Source organism: Lytechinus pictus, chromosome 6 (assembly GCF_037042905.1).
Source record: "Lytechinus pictus isolate F3 Inbred chromosome 6, Lp3.0, whole genome shotgun sequence".
NCBI lineage: Eukaryota > Metazoa > Echinodermata > Echinoidea > Temnopleuroida > Toxopneustidae > Lytechinus > Lytechinus pictus.
This window is the reverse complement of record NC_087250.1, coordinates 18,201,071-18,213,590: the sequence shown is the minus strand read 5'-3', so window position 1 is coordinate 18,213,590 and position 12,520 is coordinate 18,201,071. Positions and strand designations below refer to the sequence as shown.

General features: G+C 35.7%; 1 protein-coding gene across 1 annotated transcript in view; it reads left to right on the top strand.

Annotated features, from left to right (window-relative positions):
- The window catches only part of LOC129283511 (ankyrin-1-like), a 32,422-nt gene extending 22,231 nt beyond the window's left edge, over window positions 1-10,191 (top strand). The window contains exons 10-12 of the mRNA XM_064101089.1: window positions 5,266-5,407; window positions 7,559-7,574; window positions 9,786-10,191. Coding sequence (XP_063957159.1) covers window positions 5,266-5,407; window positions 7,559-7,574; window positions 9,786-10,092 — 465 coding nt within the window. The 3' untranslated portion in view covers window positions 10,093-10,191. The remainder of the gene's footprint in view (window positions 1-5,265; window positions 5,408-7,558; window positions 7,575-9,785) is intronic.
- The last annotated feature ends 2,329 nt before the right edge of the window (window positions 10,192-12,520 follow it).

The following is a 12,520-nucleotide window of genomic DNA, read 5'->3' as shown; positions in this document are numbered from 1 at the left end:
GCATTAATCCAAAGATGGCGGCTACCGTAAGAATGTTTGATGATTATTGATAGTAGTACAAACATTGTTCTGAACATAGCACTTTCACAAATTATGATAAAAGCATGAAACTTCCACCAGTGTTATATCTTACCATAGGCTTCATTTTAAAATCAAGACGCAAGTCAAATTTGACCTCCGCTGACCTCTAGAGGTCATCAGAAAAGTGATTTTTTTTTTATTATTAGTACATAATAAATATGGTTATAATGAAAACAAAATTATTCAATATTGACTTTCAAGGTATCTTGATATTTTAGAAAGAATTTTGTGTATTATAAATGTTGACTTTTGACCCTGGAGCACTGGCAAAGGTCAATAACCTTAACATATTACAATATTGATACTTAGCCTCAGTGGTTTATGATAAACAGGCATCTCGTGAAAAATTGCAATACTTTTTATTTCAGCATAATGCATTTTCATGAAGTCACCAAAATGACATACTAAAAGTCCAGAAAAATCCATGTAGTGGAAAGACGTCTAATTTGCATAAATCTAAAATGGCGACCATCATGAAAACTTTTAATGATTATTAGTACAAGCACTGGTCTGATCATAGCACTTTAAAAAATTATTATTGAAGCATTGAACTTTATCAGTGTTATATCTTACCATATGCTTCATTTCAATATTATAATGCAAGTCCGATTTGACCTCCGCTGACTCTAGAGGTCAAATACCTTAAGGTCAATGACCTCAAAATATCAGAAAATTGATGCTTTGCATCATTAGCTCATGACACAAATAGTAATAATGAAAACAAAATTATTCAATATTAACTTCCGAGGTATCCTGATATTTTAGAAAGAATTTGGTGGATTATAAACTTTGACCTTTGAACACTGGAGAGCTAGAAATGGTCAATGACCTTAATATTTTGGAACATTGACGCTAAGCATCACTTTTTTATGATATACAGGCCTCAAGGTGTGAAAATTGCAATACTATTTCTTTCAACACATTGCATCTCCATGAACTCTCCAAAATGACATACCAAAGTCCAGAAAGATCCAAGTGCTGGAAAAGCGTTTAATTTGCATCAAACGTGATCCAAAATGATTAATCGTAGTAGTACGAACACTGGTCTGATCATAACACTAAGAATATGATTAAAGCATTAAACATTTATCACTGTTATATTTTATCATAGGTTTCATTTTAAAAATCGGTTGCAATTCTGATTTGACCTGTGCTGAACTCTAGAGGCAATGACCTTAAGGATTAATAATAATAATTCGTTATAAACATTGTTAGATTGTGAGAATAGTTAATTTTAACTTTTAAGGTCCCTTGATACATGAGAAAATTTGCGAATATTAAAAGTTGTGATCTTTAAACCTGAAACTTTCAAAGGTCACTGTATTTAGAATATTAAATGTAACTAGTTTACTATCCAGCTTCTGCTGAATAGAACAACCCAGTACAATCTACACCAAAGTGGATATCTTCCATTGGACCAGTCCAATGGAGACTTCACCTGGATAATGAAATCGAAGGAACAGAGAAGGGAAAGGCAGTACGCTTCGCTGACACCCCTTTGAGTAAATGAAACATTTTGATCTGCCACCCAGATGTAATCATCTCGTCATGTCTACATCCCTTAGAGAAAAGGATAAGATGAAAATATCTTAGATCTTGTCATGTCTACATCCTGTGTGGGAGATGATCAGATGGCAAGATCTTGGATCTCACCATTTTTTACATGCTGTGGGAAAGATGATCAGATCTAAGATATTGTCATCTTATCTTTTTCCCTAAGAGATGTAGACATGACGAGATCCCAGATCTTGTCATCTGATCATCTCTCTTACATGATGTGGACATGACGAGATCCATGATCTTGCCATCTGATCATCTCTTCTAAAAGATGTAGACATGACGAGATAACAGATCTGATCATCTCTTCAAAAAGATGTTGACATGATTAGATCACATATCTTGTCATCTGATCGTCTCATACAGGATGTATACAAGACAAGATCTTGGACCATCTATCCCACAGGATGAAGACATGACGAGATCCGAGATTTCTTTTTCTTATCTTTTTTTCCTTGAGAGATGTAGACATGACGAGATTATTATATGAACACCTTAAGCTTCCATACTTAAGAATGGCTTGTCAGCCTGTTTAACAATGTGCTACACAGTCCCATCTCAAATAAATTTTGAAGAAGGCTAAAGTAATACCTCAAACTTGGGAAAGATCCAAATGTGCATAAAAGCTACAGGCAAATCACCCTATTCTGATATCTCTACAAGCTACTTGAGCATCTCATCCTATACAAAAAGATGGTCCCATTATAGAACAACATATATTCCTAGCCAGGCTGGTTTTTAACTTTGGAAATAATATACAGGCTATTCACTGAGGACTTCCGACTTAACACGGTAACTAACTAACGGGTGTAAATTTCAACATTTTCAACATGAAGACCAGCAGGTAAAGAATTCAAAAGAACTAACTCTCTCAGGGTAGTGTTCTTGCTTGAGTCCAGTCTTCAAACCCAAAGACCAAGGTTAGCTTGTTTCATCCCCACAATTCTCATGCTTTGAGGAAACTCAAAACAACCTATGGTTTTAATTCCATTCCAGCACTGCGACCATGCAATATATCTTGGTGTCACCCTTGATTAGTCACATTAAGAGTGAAGGGGGAAAGTGAGGATCCATAATATCTGATATTTTGAGGTCGTTGACCTCTAGAGGTCAGCAGAGGCCAAATTTGACTTGCATCCTGATTTTAAGACGAAGCCTATGGTAAGATATAACACTGGTGAAAGGTAAATGCTTTGATCATAATTTTTTTTAAGTGCTTTGATCAGACAAGTGTTTGTACTACTATAAGTAATCTTTACTGAAAATTCTTACAATGGCCGCCATTTTGGATTAATAAATGATATTTATTAAATTTGGGGGACTTCAAGGAAATGCATTGCGGTAAAAAAATTGTTTTGTAATTTGTTTGTGGTTGACCCCCTAAATCCGTAATTTTTCCTCGACTATAAAGCTAATAAATTTCACAAATTTGAAATGATATGTGGTTGAGTTAATTCTGATACACACTGTACAACATGATATAGCCAGAGGGCGTGACTTTGACAGCTCCCTGAGAGGGGTAGGCGTCAATGTGCCAGCCCTTTTTATGTAGCTGTTAGAGAAAAGCCTATTCTCAACTAAGTGGTTAAAAAAACGTAGATAAACGCATACAATTTTAACTACTGTACTGTATACACTAAATACGTTATACATGTTCGTCTATAAAAATGCATACAAAACGCGACATTTGTGAAATTTAAGTAGTCAACTTTGATACCTTATACATTTTTTTTAAAAAGAATGATATCAATTTAGAATTTCATCCACATGATAATAGTATATCAATAAAATTTTCTGGAGCCTTTAAAGGTAATTGCTCCATTTTCCTTAGATTTATGTAAAATCATGTACATGTATTTCAAATTTTTTGGTGAAAAAATGACAAAAATGCATTTTTTCTACTAAAAAGTCTCAGCCAAACTATTTATTTATCCCCTATAAATAGTAACAAATCATAGGAAATTTATTTCTCTTTCATATGACACTAATTTTATGGCAATTAAATGTTCATGTCAAAATCTATTTATGAAAATTCAATTTTTCTGAAAATCTGGCGGCCATTTTGGATTTATGCGTCTTTCCACTACTGGGATTTTTCTGGACTTTTAGTATGTCATTTTGGGAACTTTAGGAAAATGCATTGTGGTAAAAAGAATTCTATTGCAATTTGTTTGCGGTTGACCCCCAAAATCAGTTATTTTTCCTGGACTATCATGGCACCTATATTATATGACCTATGATTTTTTTTTAATAGCTACTCTGCTGTTCTTTTATGTCTGTACACTCACACTAGCACAAAGAAATGCATTGAAAATGCCTATTTTCTATGCAATGACCCATTTTAATGTGTTACTCATACATGTTATATTCACAATATGGATGTATATATCAGGATACCAGAACTGCCCCAAACATAATTACCAGATATACATGAGATTGCATGAGGAAACAATAAAAAAATGAGAACATATTACTTTAGTACATTTGCATTGAACTGTTATATCAAAATCTTCCTAGGCCTATTGCCTATCAAATGTAAGAAGGAAGAGATACATAAATAGATAGAAAGAGAGAGAGAAAGGGAGAGAGAGAGAGGGGGGAGAGAGAGAAAGAAAGAAAGAAAGATAATTTTATAGATGGCATGGCTTACAGAGAGGGGGGGGGGGGGGCTAGACTAAGATTGGAGCACACATCCACCCCCTCCCTCTTTAGTTGAGCACTATTAGATACCTAACCTTACTAAATACCTTCTTGAAGGCACCACTCTTCTCTTCAGTAAAGTTCACAAAGTTCTATCTCCTCTCTACCCCATTCCAAAGAACAGGTTTAACATGAGCAATTTGTAAAGGTCTTTCTAATATTAAGTAGGTGATCATACACTAGCACAAATCAATGATAAATCAGAACATAAAGAGGCCTTGACTCGACCAGTCTATATGCATTCCTAGGCTTACATACACATACCTACTAACTTTACGTGATATAGCCTTGCTAATCCATTAAATCAATTTTTCTCCACTTGATGACTAAACATATTGATGTCAGTTAGAAATTATTTGCTACTAAGGAGTTTGGGCAGGTATTCCATCCACTATAGGGAATTCGCCTGTATTAACTATCAGTGTCACGCGCGTAAAACATTCCCCATAGACCTGTATGTTAAAATGGCACTTAAGAAAAATTAATTAAAAAAAATAAATGTGAAATTAGAGGGTCGAATGTTTACTACCTTTGGATAGGATATATATCTGACATTCCATATCTGACCAGAGAAGGGTATCGTAGCCACTTCATTTTAAAAATAAATCGCCATTTATGAAGATAACTATGATGGGATCAAATTCATCAACTGAAACAGTAAAATAGCCTCAATTCTTCCGCCAGTCAAAAAATAGTTCCAAATCATTGATATATCCCCAATTTGGGCAAAGGAAGTTCAGTAGTTACCATTTCTAGAATCAGTGTGAGATTTTGAATCATATTCATACACTTTTGTCAATCACCAATATCAAATTGAAAAAAAATCGAATGGGTTGGGTCGAACAAATATGTTAAGCCCTGCTGATGTAATTAGGCTCATAGCACCTTTGTACTTGAATTTCTTTCTGCTTCTATACATGAACGAAGGCTGTGTCACTAGACGAAATCTACAGGCTGGATAGAAATGTCGTCAATTTCTTAGTGAAAGCGACCGGTAACTCTGATGTTTATTTTAGTTTCCATTTCCGGCCGCATTGTGACGATGGCCATGTCTTCAATGCTAAATTCGGTAAGCAACTCGATTTCTACTCTAGTCACTATCATTTTATCATCATTATTATCATTATTATTATTAGTAGTAGTACATATAGTTTTAGTTGTTGTAGTATTGTCATCAGTAGTGTAGTTATTACTCTTAAAATTATTATTATTTTATAATTTTCATCATCACTCTTCTAATAATGGCTTATTATAATCACTCGCGCCGCGTCACGTTCAAAATCACTCGGGTATTGGATTTTTGTCGTGTTTTTTTTAATCGGTGCGATTTTTTTTTCTAACGGTGTCTTCAATGGTACAAACACGCTGGTAAATAAAATGAAATTGATCAATTCGAGTTTCGTTTTAAGCCGGCAAGTGCCTTAAATAAAATGTACGCGACTACTGTTTTAACATAACAAACAAGCAAATCAGCCATGTGGCTCAACTAACTTAGAATATATCCGGACTTCTACTGTGTCTTAAACGATGACTCCGAGTCGGAACTTGCCATATCTGCCACATCGATATTCCCATATGCGGACATGCCTGCATGCAATGGCCCCAAGGCGGGACCCGGCCGCGGTCGGACACGACGTGCATCGGTAGCATGGAGCAAGCTAACGTGAGTCGAGCCGTGGTAGATCCAACGTATGTTTTACAGTGCCAGCCAGTCCGCAGCCCGTCCGAAAGTATTTTCTTCAGCGGTATGCATAGCCATCCGTGATTTAATGCATATACGTAATGAGCTGTGAAGACGATCTTTTCGATCGGCGTTTTAAAATGTTGCTCTTAAAATTGTCACTTTCTAATAAAATTTGTCTTATTTTTTCTTTGCCTCTCCTACCTTCCGAAATTAAAATAGTCCCTCGGACACAGTTTAGACGCAGGACAAATAAAGTTCTGACAACCAAACTAATTTCTCATCAGCATCAGTAAAAATGTGAATGGGATTTTTAAAACTGATACTAAAACTGATCTAATATTGAACTTAAATCGACTTTGAAATTGATTTTAAAATCGATTTCAAAATCAATTTCAAAATCGTATTTATCCTGTCCTAATTATTCAATCAACTCCTCTTTTCCCTCCTCTTCAAAACCACTCTGCCACTTTTAGACACTTATAATTTTAAATCGATTTTAAAATCGTATCTTAAATTAATTTTAAAAGCTCAAACAGTTTTAAAGACAGTTGGCTAGCGACGAAATCGCCTTGTTAATCCCTGTTATTTTCTCCTCCTTTACGGCTTTCCCTGTATTACAAAAATTTAAATTAAACATTAAAATCCCATAGACGGAGCCCTAAAGGAGGACTATTGCTTTTTTGTTATGTTAAAACAGAAGTCGAGTACATTTTATAAGGCACTTTCCAGCTTAAAACGAAACTCGAATTTCAATTTCATTTTATTTTCCCAGCGTGATTGTCCCATTGCAGATACCGTTAGAAAAAAAGATCGCACTCAAAAAAAAAATGCAAAAAATCCAAAACCCGAGTGATTTCGAACACGACGCGAGTGATTCTAATAAGCCCTTCTAATTATTATTTTTTATTATTATCATGACCACTATTATCATCATCATTATAAGAGGTAAATAAATTGTGAATATCGTTGCGGAGGAATGATCACTTTAATAGTTGACTGCAACAAATCATGAATTTAAGTCATCATATCTACTTAATATCAAAGATTGAAAGCCATACACACACCAGCACACTATGGCAACTACATTATTCCCACACCCCAGCCCCAGCCATGTAACCCCTCCCCCCAAAAAAATACATCGAGTTCGTCATCTACCCTATTATTGTTTTAATACGCTGAATCAGAAGCGATTAATGAAGACAAAAACTTTGTTTTCCTTAACGAGATCAAGATAATATGCAAAATTTGCAATTAATTTTTACCAACCTTTCCATTTTTTTCAAATGCGATATATTTCATATGATTCCCAAGTCTAAGATACATAAGTTTGTTAAAAAAAATTCCTTTTGGAATCAAGCTCTCCATATACATATATATATACTATATATATATATGTATATATGTATATATATATATATATATATATATATATATATGTGATATAATTATTACACTGGAACTAAAGTCGTAGTGATCAGCGTCTCTTAACTGCTTTCTATTATTATCATTTCATTCATTGTATTTTTTATGTTGCAGGTGACATAACTGACGCGTAAGTATTAATATTGTAAAATATGAAACTTAATAAAATAACCTCTATTTTCATTCTACTTAAATCAACTCATCCATAATGTACATTGTATCTCCTGGACCTAGAAGTAGTGCGTGAAACACTTCGAGAACAAATACAATGTTGCTTAATTATTTTGACACAGATTAACGATAATTTATCTTTATGAAATTGTATTTCGGGTTTTACTTTGATGAATTAATACTGAATATGATGTAAAAAAACATCATATAAACGTCATGTCGATAATCATATTCACTTACTTTTTTTTGCTTAAATGTTTCTAGTTGTAATTCGTTTGATGACGTATGCAAAAGTATGTAGTATGTAAGCCCTATTTTCTAGATTATATAGCCGTATCTACGTTAAAGGAAATATTAAGAAGTATTTAAAAGAAAAAAACACTAACGTGTGTACTAAATAAATATTCAATTTCATTTTTTTTAATCCATGACAAGCTTGGTCACTTTGCTCCATTTTTATTCCAGGCAAAATTTTATGAAACTTGCCCCACCCCCCTTCAAAAACCCCAAAAGGTCTGCATTCGGCCATGCAAGACACGAATGTTCTCGAAATAGATGAAGATGATGAATAGATGATGGGGGCGCACAATGGAGCCGAGGTATGCGAACTCGTAGCGCTCTACGCGCTGACAAAAATGAAAAAAAAATAAAACCCACAGTGTAGGCCTTTATCGGGATGACGGCCTCGTCGTACTCGGGAGAGCCTCGGGCAGTAGAGCCGATAGGTCACGGAAAGACCTAATTAATTTATTCAACCAGATGGGCTTACGCATTACGGTCCAGACCAACCTTAAGACCGTCGACTACCTGGGCGTAACCCTTGACCTCAACAACAGTACATTCCAGCCCTACAGGAAACCAAACAACATGCCCCTATACATACACAAGAACTCAAACCAACCCCTCCTATACTCAAGAAGATACCATTAGCTGTAGAAAAAAGAATATCGAGTCTATCGTCAAATGAATGCATCTTTAAAGAAGCAGCGCCCCCATACGACAAAGTCCTGAAAAATAGCGGCTTTGATACGAAAATTCAGTATGAAAAACACAAATGCAAACGAAGAGAAGGGGGCCTAGTCGAAGCAGAGTAAATAGGAAAAGGAAAATCACGTGGTTCAATCCCCCCTACAACGCAGAGGTCAAGACAAACGTGGGTGGCAAATTCCTGAAGTTAATAAACAAACACTTCCCGAAGGGTAACAAACTGCACCAAATGTTTAATAAAAATACATTTAAAGTAAGCTACAGCTGCATGAGAAACAGGATGCAGTAATGAAATCACACAACCAGAGAGTCATCACACAAGCCAAGACTAAAGAGGAGGAGCCGAGGCGGAAATGTAACTGTCGTATGAAAACGCAGTGCCCACTGCAAGGAAGATGTTTAGAAACGGCCCTCGTCTACAAAGCCAACATCCGACACGAAAACGAGGAAAAATGCTATTATGGTCTTGCGGGGGGGGGGGGGGTACTTTCAAGGACAGATACAGGAATCACATCAAACCAATGAAGCATGAATAATACAAAAATGAAACTCAACTCTCTAATTATATATGGAAACTAAAGGAAGCAAACACCAAATTTGAATTAACGTGGGGGATAGAGAAGAAGTCGAACACTAACCTAAAAAAGAGTGGGCTCTGCAATCTCTGCCTAGAAGAGAAGTATATAATTATCACCAACAACAAATAGTGCCTCAACAAAAGGTCATAAATAATCTCAAAGTGCCGCCACAGACATCGGCAAAGACCCCCCAGAAAACCAATCAGGTGTGACGACCCATCGCAGCACACAGACACAACCAACTCAAATCATCAGTCTGCCTGAAGATCGCCGAAAGCGTGAAACCGATGGTAGTAGACCGAACTGACCAAGGTATGAATATAAATATATATATATATATATATATATATATATATATATTTGTAAGATTATATATATATATATATATATGTATATATATATATATATATATATATATATATATATATATATATAATCTTACAAACGGACACAAACCCTCACACACCTAACCATAACAAACACACTAGCACAAGCATACATTCACATTGTAAACTATCTCGTATGGTGTTTTTATAATCGTGATAAAAAAAGTGGAACATTTTTTTTGCATTTTCCCCCCCCGCTCTATTCAATGTTCACACAAGGTCGTCATCAACCTGTTCAAAAAGGCTGGATGACAAGGTTCTCTACGATCTCGCCAACGAAATCGAAAACGATGACCATCTTGATAGGCTGATGCAAGCTCTGAAAGTCGCCTCAGGGGCCCAGCAACGGTGTCACGATCTCAACAGACTAGAAGGCCAGGTTACCGCCAGAGGAACCCACAGAATGCTAATGGACTGGAGAGCCGAAACGGCAGTTGTAGAGCAACATGACAGGCTGAAGGGAGCCCTCACCGATGCCAAATTATTGGATCTAAGGGATAGATTCTTCTCCCTTGAAATCACCTGAATATTGAATACACTACTAGTATATGGTCAGAGAAATGACCACTGCAAATTTATTAATGTGTATCATATTTTTATGATATTGTATTGACGGGAAAAAAACACTGGCAAAATTGTACGTAAATTGTATGGACATGATTAAGCCAGTCTTTTTTCTGGTTTCTCGTTTTGTAACATTTTAGTTTGTCTACATTTTCTATACACGTATTTTAAAAGTTAACAGTGCAGAAATGGAAATGGAAATATAAAGTGATCATTTACTGCGCTGTTATAGGCCTATGTATTTAGGTTTTAGTTCTCAATTTGATATGTTTTTGTATTCCTCCAGTCAGAGAAAGATAATATAAATCCCCTGCCCCCTCTCTGTCTCTCTTTGACACAAACAGACTCATTCCGCAATGTGTATTTTAAATGAATATTATTCATTTTGTAAATAACGGGGACCCGTTTTCATTTGTGTGTCGTTGAACACTGTAAACATTTTACGCAATGCAGGCGCGGATCCAGAGTTGAAATTTTACGGGGTGCTTCAGGATCCAGGATTTTTAAAAAGGGGTGGCACATTTTACATGTTCATGGGCGAAAATCTCAGGGGGACAGGGGGGGGGGGAGACGCGTCCCCCTACCCAAAATAGTTGGGGGACATAATTTCAAATGTCCCCTACTATGTTTGGTATTTTATGATGGAAAAATACAAATCTTTCAAAATCGAAATAAAGCATGTAATTAGGATGAGATGACCTTGCTTGTCAAATTTATTTTTGTCAAAATGACCTTAAAAAATTAGGGACGATAACCAGATTTTCTTTTTCTTCTTTTTTTTGTTTTTGCTTGTCAAATTTCCAAAGGCTAACCCGTTGAGAAATTGACAAGGTTGTCACCTAATTATAAGGTCATTGATTCTTTCCCCCCCCCCCCACCCCACCGCCCGAGATCTGAGCCTGCAATGTGTGAATATCTTGAAACATGTTTATAATTCTGAATGCCTATTTCACGCAATACTGGGTTTCGGAATTATCAATTCTAGAAATTATATAAGCACGTGCAGAACCACCTACGTATTAAATCTATCGTAAAAATGGTAGGTGTTGCTATTACTTATGCATCGTATATTTCTGTTCAATTCGTAGATATATCAATATTTGAATTATATATTAACACAAGAACAACAGGTCGGTAAGCACTTTTCTCATATAAACCATCTCGTACAAAAAGCTATTTACAATATCCAATGAAAATGTAGTCATTGAAAATATATGAAATATTCGGTTACGGTGGATAGAAGATTTCAAATGTAAATAGTCGGTATTCCATAGAAGAAAGGTGAATGGCTTTCTATACTAAAACTATCAACATGATCCTACTGGGTTCTTTTTACGCCTGTATATCCAATGAACGTGCATGCATCAAATAACTTGAAACGAATTAAGCAATGGATCATTGTTTATGGATATGTACAACGCTAATGTATTACACTATATACAAGTTGTTTTAAGCCCTTCAGTCTAACGACTATTGTTTTTAAGCAACTGTTTAAGCTTTTTAAACAACTGTTTAAACGTTTTAAGCAAGTTGTTTAAAAGTTTAAGCAATTACAAATTATGGCATCATTAGTGACAGAAAATTCCTGAACTTTATTGAAAACATCGTCTCTGAATCAATCTCTAATAAGCTGGTTCAACTGCAAGAGAGGATAGATGAAAATGAAGGCAAAATTCTGGAGTTAGAATCAAAGCTCCAAAAGAAGGATGAAGAAATTGTGAGTCTCAAGAAAAAACTCAAGTCAACAAGTGATCAAGCTGTAGCAAATCAAATGAAATATGAGGAACTTCATCAATATAGTCGCCGAAACAGTCTAAGGATATTTGGCATCAAAGAAAACAAAGGAGAAAACACAGACCAGCTTGTTCTTGATGTTGCAAAGCGTATGGGTATACCTCTATCCATAAATGAAATAGATCGGTCTCATCGTACTGGTAAACCCCCATCAGTCCAAGAGGAGACTCAACAACAGCAGAAGTCTACAAACAAGCCTCCTGACAGGAAGAAGGCTCATGCACGTCCCATTCTCGTGAAGTTCACGAGCTATCGATCGCGACAAGTGCTTATGAAGAATAAAAAACTACTGAAAAACACAGGAATGAGCATCATGGAGGACCTCATCAAAAGCAAACTTGATCTCTTGAAAGCAACTTTTAGATGTGAAGCTGTAGAACAAGCATGGACAACAGATGGAAAAGTCATTGCTCTGATCAAAGCTCAAAATGGAAAGAAAGTGACAAAACTCATATCAAGTGACAGTGACCTCTCCAACTTGCCCAGGCATAGATGACGACTTCTTCCCATACTTACCAACCAAAGCCTATTGGGCGGAATTTTACTATGATCTGGTCTAATTTAATGTAATTGTGGTTCCTGGACTATTGGAATTT